We start from the raw sequence: 26975 nt of genomic DNA, 5'->3' as shown, positions 1-26975 counted from the left end.
AACAAATTGACGTCAGCTTCTCAAGCGTCTGTCCCGTTATTGATCATGAAATTCGTCATAACATTGTCAAAGTGGATCCGCAAACTACTTTGACAATATTATGACGAAATTCATTGTCAATAACAGGACAGACGCATCAAAAACTGACGTCAATTTATTTTTTACGATAACAAATTGTCAAATTGTTCGCTCTCGCTCGTTGACGCATTCCATAAATCATAAATTCATGTGTCTGTCCGCTTATTGAAAATGAAAATTAGCCAACGAGCCCGCGAGAATTTCTGAAGTTATCGTAAAAATTGTATTAATCCGAAAAGTGCATGTAAGGATGTCACGTGGCAGTTGTGTGTATTTCGGGTGCAAGGCTACCCATCAAAGTAGCGTAAAAACCACGTGCAGTCGAAAAACGTTTGCACGTTTGATTAACTGGACAACCTTCTTAAAAATGTTCATATATAAAAGTAACGACATTCCTTTTAGTGGGGGCTAACGAAAAAATGGCTGAAACGGCGAGCCGATTATAAGGTGAAGCTCTACTGAACTAACTTGAAATCAAATTTTATATGTACAAAATTATGCACGTGTATGAAAGCGAAAGTCAAAAGTCTTATCAGTTAATATTTTCCTATGGATCTCCACTAATACAATGCCAAAAATATTTTTCGGTCGTGTCATTTTTCCCTTAGTCAAAGGCTGCGATCAAGTTCTCCTGGTTATTATGTAGCTGTCAACCATGAGGCAGTGAACGGTTAGAACAATAGCCGTCTTTAAGTCTTAAGTGCAACTTTTTAAATTCAGTACAGTAAAGTTATGAGTTACGTCGAAGCAAAGTGAAAACCAGAGTGGTAGTTAAAAGGAGTTTCGGAAGCCATTTGGCAAAATCTCTCGGACGGAACGACGTCATGAAAACGTGGCCTGGCTGCTTAGTGCTGTTGAAAATGGCGGCAACGATGTTCGAATTATGGCCTTCTTTGGAGACGAATTTCATAAGGAAAACCTGCACTTTAGAGGCTTAAACTTCGGCGAGTGGCTAAACTTAGTGCAAGGTTTTTATTAGCGTTGACAAAAAATATACGTTTTTTGGAGTGACCTTCTCCTTTAAGTTTTTTATTCAGGTTCAGTTATCATGGTTCCTTAACTTGATGTTCCCCTGTTTTTCACAAAGTAGACTATTCTTTCTAAATCGCGACACAATAAAGAACGCTTAACTTAATTTAGAGCTGATTATAGTAAAACAGTTATGCAGAAACATGAATCCAAAAACCGCTTTTCCCTTCGCCCATTCGTCTTTATAGACTTTTTTTTTGTACTACTAGTTGCGAACATATTTTAATGAACAATTCTAATGGGATGCTTCTTGTGGTAAGACAGGCTTTTGACAGGGAATACCGGATTCAAGTCACACCATATACGCAAAAACGAGTATCATATTCTCATTGTCCGGAGTCGCTTGGGTAAATAGAAATTACTCAGAGATAGTAAAAGAAATAAGTATTTATAGACGATTTAACGCCACATTCATTCGCAACAATGCGGTGTAAGTCAGTCTTACTAGCCTCGAAAGTTGTTTACCATCATTGTAATGTTTTTCAATTTGAAGTGGCTACAAGTTTTCCGTTGTTAATCTTTAGTTGCTGTCATTATATCGAATGCTTTGACTTTTTTAAAGAGCGCTGCCCTCAAATAAGCGCCGCAACACTCGCTATTGAACTGGAACTAGCTTGCAATGGAGGCTCATGGCGGGGGGGGGGGGGGGGGGAACGTCATTAAAAAGAGATTAATGTCATTTGCATTTGAAAAGACTACGCGCATTAGCCTCAGTAGCAAGCTAGTTCCAGTCCAGTATGGAATATGAATAAGGTCTATTTAAAGAGCGCATCGAGAGATTGTGCGAAGAATATTTTGCAAGAAAATGTTCTCTTCGACTCTTTGCCCGCATTTTGCATTCAACTCACATTCTCGAAAAGTGAACACCACACCGAGGCCACGCCACGAATTTTCCCGCTTTTTCGTACCATCACTTCATTTAGTTTAAACTGAAGAGTCCACATTATCCAGCCGATTTTGAAATAATTTTATTTGCCCTTCTTGCAGGCATAAGAAGTGAGATAATGCGTGGTTTTGGACTGAGGAAAATGTCTACTTTGATTTTCGTACAGGCAACACTATGGATAATAAGTTATTTTGCTTGTTCTACATTTCGGGACTGATTATCTTTTGCGCGAAGCCATAAAGAGAGTTGAAATCTAAGTGAATATCTCACGGGAAGATAATCAAAAATTCTTTCCCCAAAACATCCCGCCACTTCTGGCAACTAAACGTAACAGAGAAACTCTAGGGCTAACGGTTAATATTTTGACTTTCTAAATGTTAACCGTTGACTGAAATCTTAAAAATTAATTACCATTGTTTTATAAGTTTCAAATTAACTTCCATTGTTTAAAAAATTTAAAAATGTATTTTGATTACTGTAAAACATATTTAAAGGAGCTCAGTCACGGTGATTTGTCTTTTTTTTTTTGGCCACTTACAAAATCTCCTTTAAATGGAAGGAAACCTGAAAAACATAGTTTACTAAGATAGAAAAACATCAAAGAGATGATAATAAACCATAAAGGAACAAGGCTGGTCAAGGACGGCGAAGATTGACAAGGACCGCAAACGACGAATTTGAAAAATTTAGGCTAAACTTTTCAAAATGTGCAAACCGTGACTGAGCTGCCTTGAGGTCTTAGGACCATACCGGGACTGAAAAAGGTGTTATTATAAGATTTGCGGACTAATATAGCTGACAAGCCACAAGACAAGACATAAAAAGTAGTCTTGACAAGACATTTCGAGACTTTTACTTTCATGGTTAAATTTTTTTTACAGTTAATATTTTTTACGGTCTATTGAGACCCTATTTATTCGCTTAGACCCTGTGTTAATTTAAACCCTTAAAGAAAAATAAGAGACAAGAAAACAGAAAAAGGCGCTCAAATTCTTTGCGTTTCCTTGTTGGGTGCCGAAGATTTACTTGGCGCTGTGTGGTAACCTGAGTATTAGGCCTTCCTAAGGGGAGGGGAGAAGGTCAATTTTCTCCCTGTTCCCGCATTAAAGCTTAACACTCAGCCTACAGTTTTTCTACGCATGTCATGTAAACGACCGCTTTCGGAAGCTCAGTACATTTTACTGCCATCGTCAATCGACCTATTTCTCTCTTTTTTCTTTCTCACTTTAAAGCGCGTTTAGGTCGAGTCTAAAACCGGCCAATTTTCAAAATCTGCTGCTCAACAAGATCATGCCATGCGAATCTCGTCCTAATTTACGGCCCATTGTGGGGCTTTAATTAGGAACGGAAATAAAGGTTTATCGTTCAAGAGTGGTTACTACTCGATTTTAGTAAGTCAATGTAATTGAAGTCCCACAAACTCACTAAAATCGACTAGTGACCACGCTAGAACGACAAAACCTTACTCCCTTAGTACCGTTACATTATAGCTGAGACAGTGAGTTTTCAGTCGACGGAATCGAGTCGATATCGTAAAAGTTGCTCTCTTTTTGCCGTTTTATGCAAATAAGGTCTCCGTTGGCGCCAGTGAATGAAAACGTGTTTATATAAATCTAAAAAAGGTATAAGTTAATCTCTACTATTTTAAAACTGTTTGTTTCTTTTGTGCATTGTCACAGGTGAATAAAGAGAGCGGAAGAAACAAGACGGAGTAAAACAAATGCGGAGTAACCTGAAATGCTATAATCACAGCTATGGGTAAACAAAAGAAAATAACAGTTTAGACACCGAAATTAAAGGTTAAGAACATAATCTGGTATCTGTTTCACGGCAAAGTAAAATCGTTGAACAAAAGAAGAAATGGTAATTATCTGCCGATAAAATTACTAATTCAGTTCACTCAGTTATTTGCCACGTGGCAAGTTAAGTTTTAATACGCAGAGTGAGTGTTGATACAAAGCCGCTGCGAAAATAGCAAAAGGAATTTATGCTACACAAACAACTTTCAGTAACAAATTTCGGCTGAAGAACGGCTGACAAGGACTGCGAATGTGTCATTTCAAACTGAAACGCTCGAACGATATCGAAACGGTCTTACAGGCCTGTTTACAACAAAAGCGACACAAAATAGCAAGTCCATTCATGACTTGTGTTGACACCTTTTACAGAAATTAGGCAATTTTATTCATGTTTTCGCGCTTTCAGTGGGTTTTCTTGCGCACGCTTTTTTCAAGGGTTCTTTTGACGAAAATATCTAAGACTCGAACAATGTCCTTTGTTTAAGTTTTGTGTTTGAGTATCGGTGGCGCACTCAAATGAACAATACAAAGGTGTTGTGCGCTGTTTTCATGAACAAAAATAACCTCAGCCGCATTAATTAAAAGCTCTCTTTTCTTCTCTGAAGTGGCTTTTCAAATAAGAACCAAAGGTCTGTTTACACTAACGATTTTGTTGCGGATTTGGGCTTGGTGATTTTATCGGTAAACCGAGATATCAAAACTCGCGTGACCTATAAAAGGCCTGGAAAAGGGCCTTGACAGACCTGACTCGTACCCAGTCTTTATTTATCTGGTTTTTTAAAAAAACGATTCGAGAGCGCCTGGGGCGAACCTTTAGGGGTGTCTTCCGAAGAATCATTTGTATGCGCGCCGCTTATATTATAACCATAGAAAAGTATATATCATCGTAAAGCTAATAAAATGTAGAATCAGACGAAATAATTTTTTTTAAGATTTGATTTAATGGTAAGCGCGAAAGCCTTCAAACGCAAAACTGACACTATTTGTTAAACTGAATTACCTGCCTTCCTGCTCGCAACTACGACCAAACAAACTGCACAATGTCAATCAGTAGGTGATAGACTACACAAGGGTGTGAGGCTTTTTCGATATTCCGATTGGTTGCCGAGAAAATCTATTTTGAAGTAGGCGAATTGAATATTTGCCGATCTTCGTCACATGAGAGCGCGTAAAAGGAGAAGTATTTGGAATATCAAAAAAGCCTCACACCCTTTTTCGCTTTGATAACCAAGGAACATTTTGGTCAAATTTCATGGGAATCTGTCAAATCTATATACCCTATTAATTCGCTTGAAGTAAGGAAATCCACGCAAAAATAAAGCTCGAGTTTTAGACTCCTAAAGTTTTGAAAGCTCATCACACCTCATCAAAGCGGCTGTCAACTGGGTCCGGCGCCGACCAGTGAAACACGAGCTTCGGACCCCGCGAGCGCCCGCAACAAAAACAGCCCATTGAATTCGCGGGAAGTTTTGCAGTCGAAGTCGAACACCGTCGAAATGTTCGCCTTTCTCCTTTTTCTTCGGCCCGGATTTCTCACGAGATTTTGTCCAAGGCGTCTTCTCTCTTTTCGATGAATTCATAATGTAAGTTTTCACGGATTCTACATTAAAAAATTCACTGATACCAACGGCCTAAACGACGCGACACAGCACAACTTTCAAGGTAAACAAAATATGCAAATGTTTGTAATTTAAGTCCCGGAAAAGGATAAGTCCCGGATAAGATTTGCCGCGAAAAATCCATAGGCGCTAGATGTGTTCTTAAAATGGAATTGCAACGCCTTTAGTTATTTATTAACTCTTCTCCAAAATAGTGTTTCCCTGAAATCTCGCGATCATTGAATGATTTTAAATAACTTTTTTCACCAAACTTTAAATCGATGTTTTAGCTATATCAGGAGCACAGAAAAAAAATTGCAAAATTCGGCCTTTGAAGGTCTACAGTAACCTTAAGAAGTACGAGAGGCGTTCTAGGAAGAGACGCCGCCAAAACAAGTATATGTAAATCTAATTAGAACGGCATAAAGTTTGAGGCCACTTATTTTTCATATATTCCACAAACTGTTCCTCGAATCAAGGCTTTCTTTATTTCTATCACCTTTCAGTGCTTGACAGTATATTTTTAAATAATCGTTGGAAATTTACCCGGGCAAGAGCACCTTCTAATTTTGCCGGTGTCCCGGAACAGGGAATGGTTTTCAGGGTTTTTCGTCTTAAATAAGTACTTTCACTTTGCTAAACCGGCCATGTGTGTAGGCATCGTCAGACGTAAGGATTTTACTTCTCAATTACACCAGAAGGCTTCAAGATTTCTTCACCAGGCATATTGTATGTAAAATCCGGCGAAGAAATGAGAATTCATGTTAAATATGATTGTTAACCCTTCAAATACGGACGGTTTTTTTAGCTATTATCGTTATATACCTAGATATTTCCTTCAACCGTGGGAAGAAAAAACGTGTATTCACATTTTGTACTAACAAAAAACAAAAGCGACGTGGAAAAGTTTTCCACGACAAACCGTACTCACCGGGGCTAACAGACCTTTGAGACCTTTTTAATTTAAATTAAATGATAATTATGTGTGACTGTTCAAATCTTACAGTGTTAATCTTTAGAACTAAAATTACTATATTTTGTTTACACCCCTTCACAACCATTACTAAATTAGGCCATCACGCAACGCCAGTAACGAGAAGTGTGTTGCGTGACGAGTGCAATGAATGTCGTTACAAGTGTAGAGTTCCTTGTAGAACTAGAACAGCTTTCCCAGCGACATCGACTCTGTGGTCTTGTCTCACATGAATTTGGAGTTCTCCGCCGCGAGATGAGCACTGCCGAGCTATAAAGAAAGTAAGAATAAAATTTAAACATGATGTCGTTGGTAAAATTATTGTTACAAAAAGTAGTTTGAAGCCAAGCTTCGTATAGACTACGAGTAGTCTCTCTTCCGCTTAGTCTGGTGTGACCACAAATAAACCGCGAGAAAAAAATTGGCCACGTAAAAGCCCTAGGAATTCGCGCGGACAGTTTTCTCTCGCGGTCTTGGCCCCAGGATTTCGCGCGGCCATTTTTTTTCTCGCAGTTTTCTTTCGCGTCACACACGACGGACTAAGTGAAAGAGGAACTACTCGTTGTCCACGCTACGTAGATTTGTCTTTTTTTTCGTATGATAGGATTAAAGATTTTTCACCTCTGCTGATTTGCTTTGCAATCAACTTCAGTTGAATGACGACATTTGTTCGTTAAATGCAGGTAAGTTTTGACAGTTTCGGGCCTCTGTTGGTTATGACGAGAATTCTGTTACACCGAGGGTCTGTTACATGCATTTCGCTGTAACCTTGGCCAAGCAGAGGCTCCCTGGGGCCTAGTGGACGTGGACATAGAATAGGGGTGGGCGCGAGGCGGACGATCGGAAAATCGGAAGAGCGAAAGGGTGGGAGCTTGAGGTCTGTCTTCATTCTTCTCCTTATCGGCGTTCCCCGCATACTTACGTTTTTCCCTCTCCCCAGCCTTCGAACCACCAACATACACGGTCAAGGCAGCACTTAAGAGGCCCCTGTGGGGAGAGAGACCTGTTCGTTACACCGGGATCTCCGTTCTAAAGAAGGTTCGTTATCTCAGGGCTCCACTGTGTGCTGCCAAAGTCACTGCATTTACGAACATGTAGACAAACAAAAGCGACACAAATGCCGTCATGCTTAGGAAGTGGCTTTTACTGCGCCTTTCAATAACATGCGGACTCTAAAATTCAAAGCTCAACCGACAAATGCGTTTTTTGCTACCGTCAATCAAATGTCCGGCAACTCCTCGCAGCTTCCGACTACTGCCGAGCACTGTTTCGTTGTCTGAACTGTGCTCAACGATTTGATTACCGCGCGTCGTCGGAGGCTGGGAGGAGCCGCCAAACATTTGATTGACGGTCGCGAAAAACGCATTTGTCGGTTGAGCTTTGAATTTTAGAGTCCACATGTTATTGAAAAGCGCAGTAAAAACTCTCCTGACCCCAACCTGTGCTATCTTTTTAAGGATGGTTTATGACAAAAAAAAGAGCTTCTGTAAGATTCCTCTCTCAGTTCCCAGGTCACTTGATACAAAGCGAAGACTGCTTACCATATAAGTCGTTCTTGTTTAGTCTTGATGACCAGAAGCTAGCGAGAACTGTGTGAGCCGAGCCTGAATATAAAACAGATATAAAGGAAAACGAGTGTTGATTAACGTGTGGTGTTGTGGTCTTTTTATTCTCTGGAAATTATAAAAAAACCCCCAAAAAACTATCAAAAGGACTGTGGTCTAGATGTCGGCTTTCTGCGAGTTATTTTGTGAAAGGACAGTTCACGGAATATTTTGTGTCTCGTTGTAAAATTATAACGGTAACTTAACCAACAAATTCCAGAACGTAAGAACGCAAATGGAAACTTCAGTCACAAACTGCAGTCCTTTTCTACCGAATTGTGATTCTCCTGGGTTGAAGTCATTTAGCGCGGTCGAACCTCCACTAATAGCCTGCAGAACAGGCCGATTAGCGGGGCAGACCGCGAAACGCGATACACGAGCGCGGCGCGCGACCCCGAGCTACTCCACTAACGGCCACCGCTGCACAACAGCCACCTGTCAACAACGGCCATTCTTTTGTTCCGGAGGACGGTCCATACAATCACTCTTGGGGCGCGATCCATTCAACCAAAATTTCCGGAAATTTCGGTCTAAAACTGAATGGATCGGTTTGGTCCAACCGGAAAAGTTTCGAAAAAATCGGTCCACCTTTCGTGGTAGACCACCTTTCTCGGTTGGACCGGTCCGATCGAAAAGGACCGTTCCATTTGACCAATCAGACCCATTCTCAATCCCAGTACCTCGCTGTTCGGTATTTTGCATGCACAACATGGAGGAAAACACTTATCATTGCAGCTTTAATGGATTGTTAACAGCGGATTTATCGGTGTTACTCGTACATCCATGTGTAGTAACAGCAGTTACGTAGCTGTGTTACGCAGTGTATGTTTTGGCTGTTTAAAAACGATCCTTTTCCGAAATATCTGGGAACAGTCTGCTCATAATAAACCGTTATACGGGTTAAATTTCTACCCATGAAAAAGCTCGCACAATATCATCGATAAAGTCGAAATCGTCACCTAACTCTAACAAAAGCAACAGTGATCCAACATCCGCCATTTTAAATGAGCGCGAACAGAACTCTTTCTACGAGTGAAATGGAACGAGACCGTCCGGACCTGTCGCGATCCATTTGCCCCCAAGAAATTTTCGAACCTCAGCCCGGAAATTTTGCTTGAATGGATCCCGCCCTTAATATATTTAACTTCTCTACAACGGCCACCTTTCCGCAACGGCATCTAAAGCGCGTCCCAACCGCCAAAATAACCTCTCGATAACGGCCAGTTAATCAACAACTGACGAACGGTGTATACAAAACCTAACTTTTTATTGGAAAAGACCGCGAAGCTTGATCCATACCGCGCATCGTTGGTCTCTGTTTCTGTTTTATTGACATATGTTTACTGCGTTACGAAATGTTGAATCCCACGAAAAAAAGCGGTGTCATCTTTCACCCCTTCCTCCCCATAACCCTCACCTCTCTACAACGGCCACTTTTCTATGTCCCGAAGGTGGCCGTTGTCGAAAGGTTCAACTTTATAGGATAAAACTTGTTACAGGAGACAGCTCAAGGAGCCTTAGATATTTTTTCTTACTTACCAGTCACAGGATCCTCAGGGATACCAACCCAGGGGGCGAAATAGCGGGAAACAAAGTCATACCCTGTACCACAGCTGTCTACACACCCATTTGACTCAGTCCCCTGTAGAGTTACAATCACACCACGGACAACTCCAGACGAGTGAGCGCACATCATGCCTTGGAAGTCTGGGGAGAGGTTTTCCAAATCCTCTCTGTTGAAAACATAAATTTAATTTATTTACAGACAATATCTTATCGGCCGTTTTTAATTTTCTGGTCTTGATACAGTATTGTACAAAGCTAAACAAAATGCTTCTTATATCGTTAATGCAAGATGTCCAAGGTCAACCTTGTTTTCAGGCGTCCCTCCTTACTTCGTCATCAAGTAATTTTTCAGTCAGTCAGAATTTTCACAATATTATTTAACCTGACCTTGTCAATGTTGGCTCAAGACACAACAATAGTTTCTTAGTAGTTTTAGAGTATTCGACTTCCTTCACAGCAAGTTCACCTACAACTAAATAAAGATATTTTTGTTTATCAGGGGATCAAGACAAGAATTAAGTTAGAATAGGCCCTTTGCAGCTAGGGTCACATGACAAAATTAAGGAGTAAGTTTATATGACAGATTGAATTTTCAGAAAAATTATTTAGAGGATAACTGTTGCTGGAGAGCAAGGTCTTGCTCTCCAACAACTTTTCCCACACAAATCTTCCCAATGTTTTAAAAATTCAAACCATCATAAAATCTCATTCTTTAATGCCAGGGGCCTCAAACTTGGCCATTGTGATTTTTTTCAACAGGCTCTTTCTATTTTAGCCCTTAATTTTATAAAAAGTAGGTCACGTGATGGCCTAACTACAAAGGGCCTATATTTAAGATCAGTACTAGAGTATGTTCACTGCATTTTTAACACTGTTCATAAATTCACACTTGTTTAATCGCCTGAGTTCCATATTTCCTTGCACTTTCACGAATGCACTAGATAAGTCCTTATTGCTGTTATGAAATACATGTATTCTGTTTGTGAACTTCTGAACCTTATTGGCTGTGGTCTTCCAGACCGGAAGGTGTCTCTAGCTTTTATAAAATGAAGGAGCTTGGAGTGTTGCTACTTCCCCCTAAATGAGATGCTGCACTCATCATCGTCATCATCATCATCATCATCATCATCATCATCATCATCATCATCGTTATCAAAGTTTACCCATTAAATCATTTTTCTTAGATTGCCAGTCAAGGAAATTTGTTGGCAACCACATGCAATGTGGACTGCCAGCAGTCTATGTGGGGAAAATCTGTGGGGTAGATTGCAAACTTCTTGCAGTCTAGTAATTAAAACACTCATGGGTGAAGACAGGAAACAGTCATTCTTATCACAATTTACCTATTAAATCAGTTTCCTTAGATTGCCCGTCAAGACATGAATTTACCAGTAACCACATAGACTGCATCCAGTCTCTCTTTTGCTCCAAAATCCATGGGAAAGAATGCAAACATCTTGCAGTCTATAGTAAGCACAACACTCATGGGTGAAGAAAGGGGATATTCCGAGAGTATCTTCAGTTGAGGAAATACAGTCAAACTTCTCTAAGGCAGCCCTCTGTTAAGCGGTCACCCTCTATTAAGAGGTCACCTTTCAAATTCCCAAATTTTACTTTACATATTTACTGTATATTTGGCCTCCATTAAGCAGTCACTTCTACTAGGTGGACACTGTCACCGTTTGGACTTCCCAATTGGCTAATGTTATTGTAGTTCACCTCTATTAAACAGTCACCTTGTTACATTAGGTGGTCAACCAGAGCATATTTTTACAGTTACCAAAAACTCTTGTTGGTGCTGAACAAAGTCAGTGACTTGACTCACAAAATTAAGTTATGCAACCCTAAATCACAGACAACCATAACTGAATTTTTTCACTTCATGTTCAATGAGATGCCAAACTGTCAATGATCTGCTTTAACGCAAAGATGCTCAACTCTTCCTTATGAACAAATTTACCATAAAGTCTGTCGACTAGTGCTTGCACTGCTGTTGTTACAAACAATAAATGTAGATTGCCCGCATACTTTTGTTTTCTTGTTCAATTTTTTGCCCTGTAATGCGCTAAATTTTGATCACCACATTTAAATGGTCAATCTTTATTAAGCAGTCACCTGGCTATTTCTGGAGGGCGATCGCTTAACAGAGGTTTGACTGTACAGAAAACATAGCAAGTGTTAACAAGATAAATTATGCCAGTTATGCACATTATTGAAGTCTGATCATTTCAAGATTTAGAGGGTTGTTGAATATTATTATCATTACTTGATAAATTGTCCTAAAAGATATCTTCTTTACACAGTTTTTAAATTAATAAACATGATTTTATTACTATTATTATTATTACTATTATTATTATTATTATTATCACTGTTATTATTATTATTACTATTATCATTATTATTATTATTATTACCTGTTTTAATTAATTTTGTTATAGTTTGGTCCTCCTAAAAGAAAGAAAAGAATTCCATGTAAAATATTGTTATCAGGCTCAAAACTTGCTTTATCCATCTCAAAGGGATGGCATTGTTAATGTTATGGACAGCGAGCTATGTGCAGATTGCAACAAGGTCTCCCTAATTCTGCTGTGCTTTGCAAATGGCAGAGCTTACTCAAACAAAGTAAAGGCTGTCAGTTTTCCTGAAGCTTTCGAAATGCTGATAAGGTTGAGATAGTCAAGTCAAAATGTATTAATTTTGCATCACAGGGTACACAACATCAGAAGCAATCATTCAGAACTTTTCTGGGTTCCTCATGGACATGTCCAGTGTTCTTCAATTTTTCAGCCCAACATAAATATTAAAAGTTGGGATGTTATAGCATGCTACTTTTAAATGAAAGATTGATTGTTAGTGCACTGGACTCTGGAATGAGCAGTCTGGGTTCAAGCCCAGGCTGGCAACATTGTGTTGTGTTCTTGGGCAGGGCACTTTACTCTCACAGTACCTCACTCCACCCAGGTGTATAAATGGGTACTGGTGAAATTAATGTTGGGGGGTGGGTAACCCTGTAATGGACTAGCATCCCATCCAGGGAGGAGTAGAAATACTCATGCTACAGAAACCAGGATAAGCTGTGGCCTAATGGGCCACTTGGGTCATCTGCAGACTCACACACAGATCAGCCACATGGAGGTTAGAAGCTCAAAGGTTTAAGAGCTTTTCAAAGAAATCGACAATAAAGCAATGAGAAAGCTGCAATCACATTTGGGCATTAAAACATCTTTAAAATTTTTGAGTAACATGTCCTTCTTAGTTTTGACTGAGTGTCCAATTACAAAATGTTCTTTAAGCTAGTGATGTCATTACATAACAGCAAAAGAGAACTATTAACATAAGACAATAAATTAACATACTTCACTTAGTGGTTCACTGCTATTTAAGGGAAGATCTAAGCATATTGATGAACCTAAAAAGTAAATAAATAAATAGATAGATAAATAGATAAATAGATAAATAAATAAATAAATAAATAAATAAATAAAAGAACAAAAAGCAAAAGGTACATTTTATCAAAATCACTACAACGATTTTTATCCTATGCTTCTGCAGCCAATAGTAATATGTATAATTAACTACTTTCACAGGAAAATATGAACTAAAACAATTTGACCTCACAGTCAACAAAAACAAGTCTTACAACTTTCCCTGTTTTAACTATGTCATACAAGCAAATAGTAATCACCTTTCCCCTCTTTATAAACAGTGTAAGGTTAAGAAAAAACCAGTGCCCCCTAACAGGGGTATAGAATGGTAAAATCTGAGACTCACCAAGATGTCAAGACCCTCATTTCAAATCCGAGCCTGACACAGCATTATATAAAAATCCGAGTGCGAGATGCCATGATCAAGAAATCCAAGTGTGAGATTATACAATTCTCTGTGCCTCGCACTGTCAGAATATGAGTTCCAATACGACAATTTGCAAGCAGGATTTATTTAAGACTACCTGTTTCATTGTTGAGCCATAATGTTGCTGTTGTTTTATGACAGTTAATTCAGACAAAACTTTGCTTGGCTTGGAAGACTCCAAAACTCAAATTTCAAAATACGAGATTCTCAGACTCTAGTTTGAGAAGTCAAGATTTCAAGACTCACAGAAAAGACACAGTCAGAGATTGATCATTTTTCAAGGACCATTCTATACCCATTCTAACATGTGCCATATTTGCAACATTGTTTTTTCTTTGGGGAGAAAGAAGATCTCTGTTTTATAGTACTCATAACAAAGCACAGCAGCATTATAACTTGTTGTTGTAGTTAACATCCCAAGCACTTAGAACTGGTTTTGACTTGACAACCGATTGCAAAAGGGTTGGGAGACTGAGAGAAAAATCTTTTATTTAAAAAATGTACATATAATCTAAAAAACCAACAACAACAACAACAAAACAAATGTGAGAGGAGGTGTAAGGTGTAATGTCAATATTTTAGAGAAGCGTTGTCCTAACACAGGGCATCTCAACTCTTCTTAGCAACTGGCTGTAACTCTAAATGCACATGGCTTCATAACTCAGTTGCTATAGGAACAGACAAGTAAACTAAAGGCAAAGCTTCAAATGCAGATGGAGGCCTGAATATTAGTACAGTAGAACCTCACTATCTCAAACTTGGTTATCTCAAACTCAAATTATTTCCCATAGAATATACTTTTCAGACATTAACTATTGGCTATCTTGAACTCCTGTTAACTCAAACCCTTTTTTGGTTCCCTTGAGGGTTTGAGAAAGTAGGATTCAACTGTATAACAAATTTATGTTTTTTTTAACATTTCAACTGTAACTTTTCGTGACATTCTGTAGAAAACTCAACTTACCATTACAAGTGTCAATAACTGTGTCACTACTGCTTCTGTTAGGGAGGGCCGTTATTCTAGGCTCATTACATGGCTTTATAACTGACGTTGGGAAATACAGTACATAAATTTTAAATTTTATGGCTTACCTTGCCTTCTTGCCATTAAATTTCCACTTAAAGTTTCAAATGTCACTTCTTTGTTTGGGTTCCCTAAATTGTGCAAAGAAATTATCGCACCAAAAGTCATGTTTAACGTGAACCACTAGAGATGTGGCCAACTTCGTATATATACAGTAATAGATATCGAATTTCACCATTTTAGCTTTTCTCCTTTTTAACTAAAACACAGCCTAACAAAGGAAATGCTGTTACTAACAGTATTTCACCTCAGTCCTTACAGACTGTGTAGAAACACTTCTCTCATCTCACCTAGTGAGTTGAACAAAACTGCTGCTGAGGCTAGGGTTGCATGTCCACATAAAGGTACTTCACATTTTGGTGTGAACCAACGCAGACCAAAACAGGATCCTAGCAAGGCAAAATAAAATAATGAAATTCTAAAAGATAGGGGCTCGAAGAGAGAGGAGGACTGAAAAAACAAAACAATGCCATTTGTCTTAAGAGCTACTAGTACCTTTGTTGTAGGTGTCTTGGCTATTTTTCTCTGTAATAAAGGCAGTCTCTGACAAGTTCATTTCTTTGGCAATTTTCTGTAAGATGTCATCACTTAATTCCTGAATTGGACAGAAAACAAGATAATGATCTGATAAATGCATGATGATATTAATGAATTTAATTTTAAAAATTAACTCTATACACCTATTTTGTAAAAATTAAAAACCATGCTCATTGTGTTAAATTCTAAGCAATGTTATTTTAAAAGCGACTTGTACAGCTAGAGGGGGCGAGAGGATCCCTCAGTGATTTTCCCTACCCTACTTATGACCTGACCCTTAAATCAATACCCTGTTTCAGACCTGCCTTATAATTAGTTACCTAGTTTAGATGCATTGTGAAGGGCTTTTGTTGATGGTCTTGCTGATAATGAAAAAGTAGCCTCTTCTGAAAAACATACCCAATTCAAGACTAGAGTGCTAAAACCAGACCCTATTTGAGACCAAAATGGCCAAAATCAATACCTTATTTCTGACTAAAACTGCTAAATACCATTTCCCTTGGGGCCGCACATACCCATTCAGCCCATACAAGGGAGTAGCCCCTTTCCTTAGGGAGAGGGTGTGGGAATAGTATGGTAGACAGGTGGGTGTTCCCACTTTTAGCAGTACGTACTGGTCTGTGTTTTTATTTTCCTATGACCATTCATGTCTATGCAATTTTTTAAATTATCCAACCAAAGATAGTCTAGACTCCAACCCTCCCATTCTAACCCCTGCACCCTCCAGGGGGAGGGTCCTGCACTCCTCTGTGTGATATTTCTCTTTTTGTTGTAGACACTAATCCTTTCCAAGTGCCCTGCCATTGGTATAATTTAGATTTTATGCGCATCCCTAACAGTAAATTAATTTTCCGAAATAGTATTAAAGTGTTATCAAGGGAGCAGGCTTTACCAGCTTCGAAGCTTTCGCACGTGCACAGGCCGACGCAACTTTTTCAAAATCGTTGAAACCCAGAGGATTTGTACTAACACCCTACCAGATCCTTTATCTAAAAGCTAACTAACTTTCGATCCTACAAGGCATACTGCGGCTGGGTTTCCACCAAAAGGTTTGTCTGTAAATGCATCCACCACAAAGATACGGCGAGCTGACCCCAGGAGAGTTGACTTCTCTTCGTCCGCCATCTTGATTATAGTCTTATCGTTACCAATTCTCCGCGAAACAGATTTTCCGGGAAAGGTCCGGGAAGGTTTGGCGGATCCAGCGATCGAATCACGTGAGCATCTTTACTCCGTAAGAAGAAGGAAAAGCTAATTTTGTATTGAGAAGACCAAACGAATTGCTTTAGGTCAAGCGTTGTGATGAAAGATAAAACAGAACTTGAACAGTATCAGTGACGGCACAAGGTCCGCGATTCTGATTGGTTCCCAGACCGGTCGTGATAATTTAGGTATCCAACGCGGACCGCAAAAATGAAACGCTCCAGCAGTAGTAATCGCTTTTCTTTATTGTTTGACGGACAATTCCTGTTAAACTTTCACGAAAGCGGTGAGCCATGCCAGCCGATGAGCTAAATCAATACTCTTCTTCGCCTTATTCTACGGAAAAAGGAGTGACCTTAAGGTGGCCGAACACAGTTTTCAAGTGCCTACGCCTAATTCACCATTACTTTTAAACTATTTATGCTTTGGGGCTTTTTTTTTTTGCAAGATTCAACGTTAACCACAGGAGGGTTTATTCTCGCATTTTGGCTAAGGTGTGTACTGTTATCATGGCAACGGAGCTGGGTAAAAACAAGGCTCAAAAAATGTTTTTGTTTATTTAAAAAAAAATCCAGTCGTTAGATTTTCTTTATCATTTGTCCACTACGAACTGACATTAAATCCGTTCTGTCAACACTGTTCTAATAAAATTTTGACATAGACGATTTTCGGAATTCGCCGTAAATCGTTTTCACTGCATGTTCTGTATTATTAAAAATTCCTTACATCAAAATTCAGACTTTTTGTCATAGATCATTCACGTGGTTTCTGAACTATTTTTTTGCCAAATTTGTTGAAATTCTAATGACTGGATCGTTAGAAATCGGCAAGTTTTTGCAAAAGCAATCGGACTCAATTTTTCGAGCAACTACGCATGCGCTGCATTTCACTGGGTTCTTTCGGTAACAAAGAAAAAGCTGAGAATTGCTGGCTTCTTTGCATCGTTAGCTTTTCTAACATATCTTTGTACTAAAAGACTAAAGCCATCAATACACTGCGTTCAATTATAACGAAAAATAGCACAGATAGTGTGGGTGTTGAGTAACTAAAATGATCGCTCTATTGACGACATGTTTGTTTTTGCAATCCTTATGCGCACGCTGAATTGCATCAGCAAAAGCGCGCGCGAAAACTGTGTTCGGAAGCCGGCTCCTCTAGTCTATTGGATTCGAACGCAGTTTAACCTTGTAGATGGATAAAAGAAAAATTCCCTAGGGAATATCACGTGGTCTACAATGGGAAACAAACCGCCCAAGCTAAAGAGGTCTATTGGCCTTTTTCGCTTGGGCGGTTTGTTGTCCCATTACAGACCACGTGATATTCTCTAGAGATTTGTTCTTTTATTCATCTAAAAATTACTTATTCATATGCACACGACTATTTGAAAATTTGAAAGGAGGAATTCTCAAGAGAACCATCACATTGTCTGAAATAGGGCAACAAACTGCCCAGTCGAAAAAGGTCTATTGGCCAGCCAAACTGACTGAACTTGTATCATTGGCGGGTAAAAAGTTCTACAATTTCGACTGCAAGTAGTTGAGTCAGCCATTAACCGACCCTGACAAACAATGAGACGCGCTGGGCAGAGAATGGTCTCAGCTATTCTCGCCTAACACTATTTAATGTCTATATTTACGAGATCAAGTTTGCATGAGGTATTCTGCTGAGGAAAAAGTGTCCGCTGTCCGTAGGGCCGGTCTGAATGGGGCTTAACTCTCAGAGTTGATAATTGGTCAAAATTTTCACCGTCAGCTGAGAATTTAAGCATTTTTAAACCGATTGCTGAGATCTGAGGTCTACAAAGCTAGTTCCTGATAGCAGTGTAGTGAGCCAAAATTTTAATGACGGCTGAGCCGAATGGCCAAACATTTAATCGCTAACTGAGATTTAAACACCCACCTCCAGATCCTCGTTAAAGGGTTTATGAGTATCAAATTAAGAGGAAATGTATTTAGGAGCCACAAAAACATTCCATAATAACAAGGTACACTTATAAGCAGGTGTCTTGTTAGGGGGTTTCTACTGTTTTACACGTGACACATGATACTTCGCAGACTCCGCTGAAATAGATTCCATTTGGTTAAGTTTTAAAAGATTATATTTGCATTTCCACTTTCCCATACATTTGTTACAAAATACATTTGTTATCAAATAGAGAAAAGAAAGTAACAGCCGAGATGTTAATTTTCTCTTCTTGATAATAACGGAGCCAATTAAGATGACTTCGAAACGTTGTAGTTTACACTCGCTTCTGTTTGTCATCAATTGTATTTCGAAATGTCTACTAACCATACATTTGTCTTTGAAAAGAGAAAAAGTATACAGAAAAAGTCTTTAAAAGTTTACAGCAAATTGCATGGATGGAACCTTAAGGTTGTTTTTAATTCCTACTGTAGTTAAGTAAAAAAAAAACAAAAAACATTTCTAGAATTGCTAACACCCGTATTTCGTGCTTTTAGCCGAAAGGTGCTCAGATGTTCGTTCGCAAGGTGTTGCATTTAGTAAAATATTGGTAATAGCGGTGTTATAGACCGAGGCGAATATAACATGATAATAGCAAGTATTTAGCCAATATCTCGACTTCATGGCATCACGTTTTGTCAATATCAAGCACTACATGGGTCTGAAGAGATCTTGAGTGCTTAAGAAATAGAAAACAGAAAATGCTGTTAATTTCTTTCAGAAAACACTGTAAGTAAAATAAAGAGATTCTATGAGGTGATAGTTGATGAGGACGAAGGCTAAATCAACTATTACCTCATAGAAATCTCGAGCTCACAATCGAATACAGGGTGGTTTATAAAAATAATTGAATTGCACGGTAACGCATTGACGTTTTCGACTTATCCGTAAAACCCTAATTTTTATTGAACTAAACTTCTCGAAACCAAATAGCATTTGATCCGGTTTCCTTTCCATACGTTTAATCCGGGATATGGGAAGTAAATTGCATTTAAACGGGTTGTGGAATCTTTTCGCATGGCATGAACACAATCATGCTTGAAAACAAAGGCTACGAGAAAACGTTCTTGAGACCATGCTATCATAGGGTCCGGAGAACAGTTTTCAAAGAAAGGTGAGACTAAAATATATGGTATCAATTTTTCCGTCTTTCAAGGGAAAAAATTAACATGGAAAACTAAATAATTGATGCTAATTTTCCCAGTGACACTTACGCAACGAAACTATGAGTTGTTGAGCATCTTAGTTGTATCTTTTCGATAGAAACAGCGAAATCTCGTTCAACCATTAAAGTTGAAAAGATAATAACTTAAGCTATACGTTTCGTTGTTTAGATAAACAAAGCAGTAAGTGTAGCGAGTGTTCACTCACCTGGGAGTTGCGTATCACATTGCTCTAAAAAGTTTTTTTTTCCTCCATAGTTTTGAGGTATTTTAATTTCGGTGGTAAATACGAGCTCGATTGAATGGTAACAGAGAGAGCTAAAAAAAACCAAAAAAACTAACGAACCATCAGAAATGGGCCATTCGTTTGTAAAACATTCGATTGACAATTTTACTCGCTATAATTATAAATAAGAGATCATGTATAAAAGCCGACAAACTGATCGTTTGACAGCTGCAGGTAAACCTTTTATTACGAATTTTCACTATTTATACAACTAGGGTATCTAAAAGATAGTAATGCTGCGGCACATTCTGTTGATAGTGACATATTTAACGCCGTGATTCATCTATCTGCGCGTTTCAAGACTTAAATTAACTGTTATTTCTCAAAGTAGTGTCAAATCGTGGTGTCACTTAAAATCTGTCTTTGTATGCATCAACTTCATGCATGATGACGCATCGATGGCGAGGTGTGACAAAGGATCGAGACAAAAAAGCACATTGTGATCTGAAGTATGTTTGGACATAAAACGATACACATCAGCCTCCCCTTTACCAGATCGCGAAAATCGAAAGATGTGGAAATTGTAGGAGCAGAAATCTAACTTATAACTTCTGTACTGGTACGCATTAAATATCTCTAGAACTTGACAGACTGTGTCGAGAACGTGTTCATCGCGATGTGTGAAAATGCTCAAGCTTTAGCTTAAATTCATGTTTCGATGAAAAGGAATAGATTGCAGCATTTATGAAATCAGCGTGTTCCACGGTTTTCGTTTGTTTTAATTATTCTACAGGCTTTAGTAAAGACGATTTCTCTTCATTTAAGAATTCGGCGAAGAAGGCGAGACTGCCGCTAAGAAATGACATACTAAGATTAAGATGTCACAATTAATCGGCCAGATTTACAAACTTTCACATACTGCATAGCAAGAGTTGTGAAAGTCAAGCGCGATCTCCTTCACATCGCTTTACAGGTAAATCAGAGCAAACTTTCTCAGTGGAATCCACACGAAAAAGGACGACGGCTCGACGAGTATGACATCCTCGTGTTGTTCGTGGCGCAATGCACTCCTGTAAAAGTGGCGCAGTGCAGTCTGGTTAACTGCAATGCATTCTGGTAAAAAGTGATGAATTCGAGAATTCGTACCCCCTTCTATATATTCTTCTTAAATCCTGATTATGTTGCTGCTCGCTCGCTACGCTCGTTCCGCAGCAACTACGAATAAGTTTGCAATGGTACGTACCCAGGTCTCTCTCTCCAACGCAGACATTACTGGGTAGGAGTACATAAGAGGCAAGAATTTCAGTCTGTTATTGGTCAATACGGTGCATTTTCCGTGGTTTGTTATGTTTCTTTTAAAACGGTTGTTAAGTGGAAACTCGACCAAGGTTTTGAAAATAAGTCTTACAGGATGAGGTGATAACTAACATGAATTTGGGTAAAATAAAATGAGATACATAGCTACAGGTTAAAATTGTTCAACTATGATATCATTATTTGCATTCAAAACAAACAAGATAAGATGTTGAATATCAATATTTAATCCAAAGCTTGAAACATTAAAATTCTCCTTGATTATTTCGGTATATTCCTGTAAATTTCAGTTCTGATAATTCAGCGTAAAATCAAGACAATATCCCCAGGCTAAATGAGGTTTTTCTTTATCCTCAGTAGCTTCTAATTTACATTGTATTTATTTTGTAAAAAGATTTTTTCTATCCAAGGAAAGCCCCTCCCCTCCCACCTCCCAGCCCTCTTAATGTTATATGAGCTTAAACCAGTTGATTGTCACGACAAATTAATCTACTAGAATCTTTTAGTGCTCTACTTTAAATTCGCAAATTTGATTGGATGTATAATCGTTAACTATTTGCGGATATACCATTATAGCATGCTGGCTGTTCATGAAAAAGAAACACACCGGGGGAGGGGGCACTCCCCTTTTAAGCTAGAAGAGTGAGCTACTCTAAAGGTTGTGGGGTTTGAGCATTTTTTGGGGGAGAATTTGTCATTTCTGATCTGAATTTGAGCAGGAGATTTACTGAAACTACGAATTGTGTATCGTCTATGTAGCTAGAGAAGACATGTCTGTTGATACGAGAGAGCGTGATTTATTTAGGCAGTTAAAACAGTGACGTGTCAAAAGGGTGTTAATTGAGGTACCAGATTTGAAAATGCGAATGAAATTTAACGTATTTTGGTGTGACATAAGTTCAGGAATTACTTAACTGGGCGTCACCGCCCTCCACACCCCTACGAACCGACTCGGGTAAAATCATTCACTGCATTCCCTTTCCTTATGGTGCTTACTAAAACAGTGGAACTACTCGCTCTTGTCTTGTAATTAAGAGCGAATAGTCAATACATGCCTCGATGACTATAACCTCTATTAGAGAACACTAACTCGTAGAATTGCTAAACATTAAGGCCCTTAAGATTGGAGTCACGCGTAACATGATGATAGAGAACAAGTAAGATTTTTGATGTTCCAAACAGTAGTTTCCAGGACCCTCGCTCTTTATGCTGGTTTTAGGTAGAGAGGGTAGCTCATGGGATGGAATGGGTACGTGACGTGACAATGTGAAGCCTGCAACGAAAATAAAATTGAAAGTCTCTTTCGTACGAACTTGTTCTCGTGCTCGTACCCAAATAATACAGTATGTTGCTCGCTGTAACCAAAAGGACACATTTTAAACCGAGGATCGAGATTAAAATATTGATTCGCCAGACTAATTACCCCATATTTCTTTAAGGTCAGCTCGCCGGAGGGTTATATTTTTTTTTGTTCGATTTTTTTTTTGTCAGTTTGTTTTTTTAGTCTTGAGAAGTAGAGGCACCTCCACAAAGTACCCTGTTTTGATGACTTCCGTTGTTCTCGTCACTCGTCTGCTTGATAATGTGAGGGTTTTGTAAGGGGAAATTAGAGGCCGATCAATTTTGGGAATGAAAAACGTCGGGAGAAAGTCTACCATCGAAACCGTCACTATATGCAAGGGCTGTGTGGGGTGATGAGATGAGATGTGGGGTGATGTCCTCTTTTGTTACATGATTTTTATCTGTTTGTCAAGTCAAAATACATTTCCCAGTGCACGTGCGTTGCACTTGATGGAACACACGTCACATTCTCACGGGGTATGATCCACTTATTCAAAGAAAAATGAGTTTCGATGACGTTTTAAGAAAAAAATTACAGCAGCCTGGAGGCTGGGTATTGTAAGCTGTGTTGGTTGCTATGTTTGGTTTTCCCTACTTGCACATGTGTCGATAAATATCTCCAAAAACTCGACTAATTTTGCGGGCGTGTGTCTTTGTTTGGAGACGAAACGCTTTTGATAAGGTTTTCAGGCTTTTATCGTAGAGGAAAACGATTTCAAATGGGTAATTAGATACTTGACGCTAGTAAATACGTTGATTTATGGCCTTCTTGAGGGGGCTTATGTCAAACTAACGTGCAATAACGTTAGAAGATGCGATTTTCTCTTCATCTGCTGACTATCATTCTAGAGTGAAAATGAGAACAGAATATATTGCACATTCTCCACACCACTGTAATCATTTTTTTTTTTTGCCCGAACATGATTTCGTGGCAAAACCACGAGGAAAAATCGCCCCTTAGCCTCTCCTTCTATTCTTGACTATTTTCTTGAATAAAAGAGGGATAAACAACAAGGACCTTGCGTATCAAAGCACAGTACGTAAGCGTTATCTATGGATTAAGGAACAGTTTAATGATAGGAGAGCCAAAGAGCTTGTGACTGGAGCCTAAAGTCTAAAGATGCTTAGAGAGGTTCACACGTGGTAGCATTGTGGCTTGTGTCATTATAGTTAGGTTACCTAAGAAATGAACAGATTTGTCGAGGCTTATTAATTGCCAGGCATTGTTGACTAGATTCCATGCACATCCCAATGACAATGTTTATTACACAGTGAATATGGGGTAAACGTGCACAGACAATTGAGTGGAGCCTCCACCCCAACCGGTTTTGTGTTGCGAGATAAAAGCGAAGATGCTAAAGCTCTAATCGCCTGAAAATATCAATTATTCACCATTTGGGAATCTAGACATGCACCTTTTGTTAGGGTTAAACAAAAGGCTCTTTTTCACAAAACATGTTGCGATAGCAAGTTGGAAATTTCAGCTCGATAGAAGCGTGCAACCTTGTACACGCCGCACGGTTTGTGATTAGCAAATTCAGCCTGATTTTCGCCACCACTGCAATATTGGACCGCTTAGATCGCACAAGACAAGAGGTTCTTTACGGAAAAACGGCTTGAAAGTGAAAGTAAGGCGATTAAAATGTCGGACTATAGCAGTTTTTTCAAGTCACAATGGATTACAGTGCTTTTTCTCTCTAACCTACTTTCGTTCAGTTTTGTTATTTTAATAAGTAATCTTGACACTACATTCATTAATCGAAGTGTGTTAGTCATTGAAAAATGTGTTAAAATACATAATAACCCGTAGTAAAATTAACTTCAGCGCGTTTCTTTAATTTAACAAGAAAGAGAAACGTGTGCTTCAAGTCTTGACACAACACCAACACTTTTCTTCGCCTTTCCTTGTAAATTTAAATATTCGGCGAAATGCAAATTAGATTCTCGGCCAGCTATTGACAAAGACATGTGGCTAAATTCTGCTCGGAAGCCGCGAAAGGGTTTGAATTTTATGCACGAAAGTTCAAATTCAAAGTGTTCACTTCGAAAAAGGTGTTTTTTTCGCGGGTAATTCTGCTATGCGAGGAGAAAACTTGAATCTTCGCGCATGCGTACTGTACGTGAAAATCATTGCTGCTCTAAGTTTTCTGTTCATTAGATACAAATAATTCGCGTGAGTTTGTTTGAATCTCGCTTTGAGAGTACCATGTTTAGTCCTGACTACCTGAACCACTTAAAAAAAGAATCTTTGCGAACGTTAAGTACAAATATCAGTAGCGTGTTCAGTTTTGTTTTTCTTTTGGAAGAAATTTGTTCTTTTGTGTTCAATTACTTTTTGTAAAAAAAAAAAAAAGAATTTCAATGCGACTGAGGTGCCCAATATTCGATTGATAGGTTTCCTGAAAACAGGCCTGGCTTGCCTCGTAGTTAATAAAGGAATTGAAGGATATTAAGAGATGAAAAATCGTGCCTCTGTTTGTTTTGACAAGTCTTTTCTTCTTACCTTGTGAGGAATCCCGTCAACAGACCAAATTTATTATGTAATTTGCCGGTGTGACAAACATAGCATGGCGGTCGGTTTATGCAAAGGTTTGGCTAATTGGTTTTGTACTTTATTCTGTCACTCTTTTGTAAAACTGTGTAACACAGGCTGGAGTGCACACCGATAAAAGAACCACACGAGATTAAAATCTTGCTCATTTGACAACAACACATCGCCGAGCACCGGTGCGACACACAGGTCAGTAATGGTGCTTTTTTTCCCTTTGCATCACCATATAATTTCCTTATCGAATCCGTATCTAGCACAAGGTTCACATCTAGATATTTCGTCTTTTTTTCGTCAACTCTGACTGATTTATTATCTGTTGAAATCGTTCTCTTTATTTCAGACTAAAATGGAAGATATATTTCACGGTGGTTTTTACAGTGAAGCGGCTTTTGACAACGCGTTTACGGTGGACGCCTTGACTCCGGAGAACCGTTCCGGGTTTGGCCTTACCGAGCAGCAATTGAACTCGCTTGTCAAATACAGGGAGGTCGATTACCCTTCGACAGCCAACACTATGCGATACCACGAATTATCCGCATACCCGTACGAGAAAATACCGGAAGGCCAGACTTCAAGTGATATGCTCCAAAACGGAACAACAACTGGGTTAGAAGTATTGGACGAACTCTGTTTGTCGAGTAACACCTTGGATGATACACGACGCTCGGAAGCACCACAAATTGACGGCTGCACGAGGCAAGGCCGCGGACAGCCGTTGAAAAAAATGCGGCGCCTTCGTGCGAACGACCGCGAGAGAAGAAGAATGAGATCGCTGAATAGAGCGTTAGAAAGCCTAAAAAAATGTCTACCCGTGCCGCAGAGTAAACGGCGGGTCACAAAGCTGGAGATCCTCCGGATCGCTTGTAATTACATCCGATCGCTTTCCGACACTCTGAGCGAAGATTCGCGAAGTAACGACAGCCCAAGCCGAGGAAGAAAGTCGAGATCCCGCGGGATTGCAGGTGATCCCGTTGTAAACGGGTTTTCCGTAGCTCAAAGGCTAGAGATTCTATCTGGAAATAACACAAACCGCATTTAAAGGGACGAAATTCTTATGTTTACCTAATGACTGTCTATAGTTTGCATACGTGTTTAATTAAATAGCTTTGTTTTGAATTAAACCAGAGATGGTCGAGTCTGTTCTGGTAAACAAGAATGCTTTTTATTATTGCTCATCTTCACAAAACATAAGGTGTGTTTTTGCTTCTTTTTTCTCAATCAAAAACACACCGCGAACACTCGCGAGTCTTCGCGAAAGGCGCTAGTGACGTCATCTTGCTGACGCCAGAAGAAATCGTCTTGTTGCTAAGTAACTACTTCTTTGACTAAAACCGCTGGTTAATTTAAGTTCACTAAATTAGTATATCTAGAAGTTCGCCTATAAGACCCCTTTTACGCACATATACATCGTATCTAATTCATTGGAACTTAATCCATGACATTATATATTTTTATGACATTATTTTGTCCTAAATTTTAAATGTAGTGGCGAAAATATACCGTCTTTAAACTGAAACCGTAATCGAAGAACACGGCACTTGGCTGTTCGTTTTGTTGAGTGGCTTTGCATATTATGTAAAAAAAAAAACAGTTAAAACTGGCATCTATATTGATAAATAAAACAATTAAAGTAATTGTTTAATTAATAACGAAGGGATGAATGAAACATTTCATATGCGTGGTTCTCTTTACAATGCCAGTAAGATGACACAAAAGTTTGAAATAATGCTGAACATTATTTTACTTCGCCTAAAACCTCGGACTTTTCTGCGGGGGAAAAAACTCAAAAAAACAATGACGAAAAGCCCCGTAATATGTTTAAGACACTATAGTTATATTCTACGTGGGGTTCCACATTAATTGACGATAGATAAATCTAAGCTTTTAGCGAGTTGCTCCCATGATCAAGCGCAAAAATCTCCAAATGCTTAATTTAATTGATTAATATCTTTATTCTCATCACCTGACGTATTATGTTAAGGAGAAATTATTCAAGGATCACTCAAACAACTCGCACTTAGCACTTCACTGTACTTGAATAAAATCAAGAGCTTAATCCATTGTGTCAACACAATTCTAAGCCGTTTACGGTGCTTTTCCCACAATGGCAGAAAACTGTTAAGTGCACCTATCGCTTGCTTTTTCTTACCGCAATTATTATTTAAAACCAAGTTGCCATTGTGGTTATTGACATCTTTAAGTGCAG

The 26975-nt window shown here is 38.9% G+C and overlaps 2 protein-coding genes across 2 annotated transcripts; one reads left to right on the top strand and one right to left on the bottom strand.

The window, feature by feature from the left end:
• Positions 1-3913: 3913 nt before the first annotated feature.
• Positions 3914-16473, bottom strand: LOC145496134 (phenazine biosynthesis-like domain-containing protein). The gene is made up of 10 exons (XM_081475774.1): positions 16015-16473; positions 14968-15067; positions 14763-14861; positions 14481-14543; positions 12893-12945; positions 11951-11984; positions 9921-10005; positions 9507-9700; positions 7905-7967; positions 3914-6633 (listed from the first exon to the last, which is right to left on the bottom strand). The coding sequence occupies exons 1-10, from the start codon at positions 16132-16134 to the stop codon at positions 6521-6523; spliced, it is 924 nt and encodes a 307-aa protein (XP_081331900.1). The 5' UTR covers positions 16135-16473; the 3' UTR covers positions 3914-6520.
• An 8466-nt stretch (positions 16474-24939) lies between these two features.
• On the top strand, positions 24940-26059 carry LOC145496140 (uncharacterized). Its single transcript, XM_081475782.1, has 2 exons — positions 24940-24958; positions 25110-26059. Exon 2 carries the CDS (start codon positions 25116-25118, stop codon positions 25806-25808), a length of 693 nt encoding a protein of 230 aa, XP_081331908.1. The 5' UTR covers positions 24940-24958; positions 25110-25115; the 3' UTR covers positions 25809-26059.
• The last annotated feature ends 916 nt before the right edge of the window (positions 26060-26975 follow it).

Source organism: Orbicella franksi, chromosome 8 (genome assembly GCF_964199315.1).
Source record: "Orbicella franksi chromosome 8, jaOrbFran1.1, whole genome shotgun sequence".
Classification (NCBI taxonomy): domain Eukaryota; kingdom Metazoa; phylum Cnidaria; class Anthozoa; order Scleractinia; family Merulinidae; genus Orbicella; species Orbicella franksi.
The sequence above is the reverse complement of the archived record's forward strand: the minus strand, read 5'-3'. Positions and strand labels throughout refer to the sequence as shown.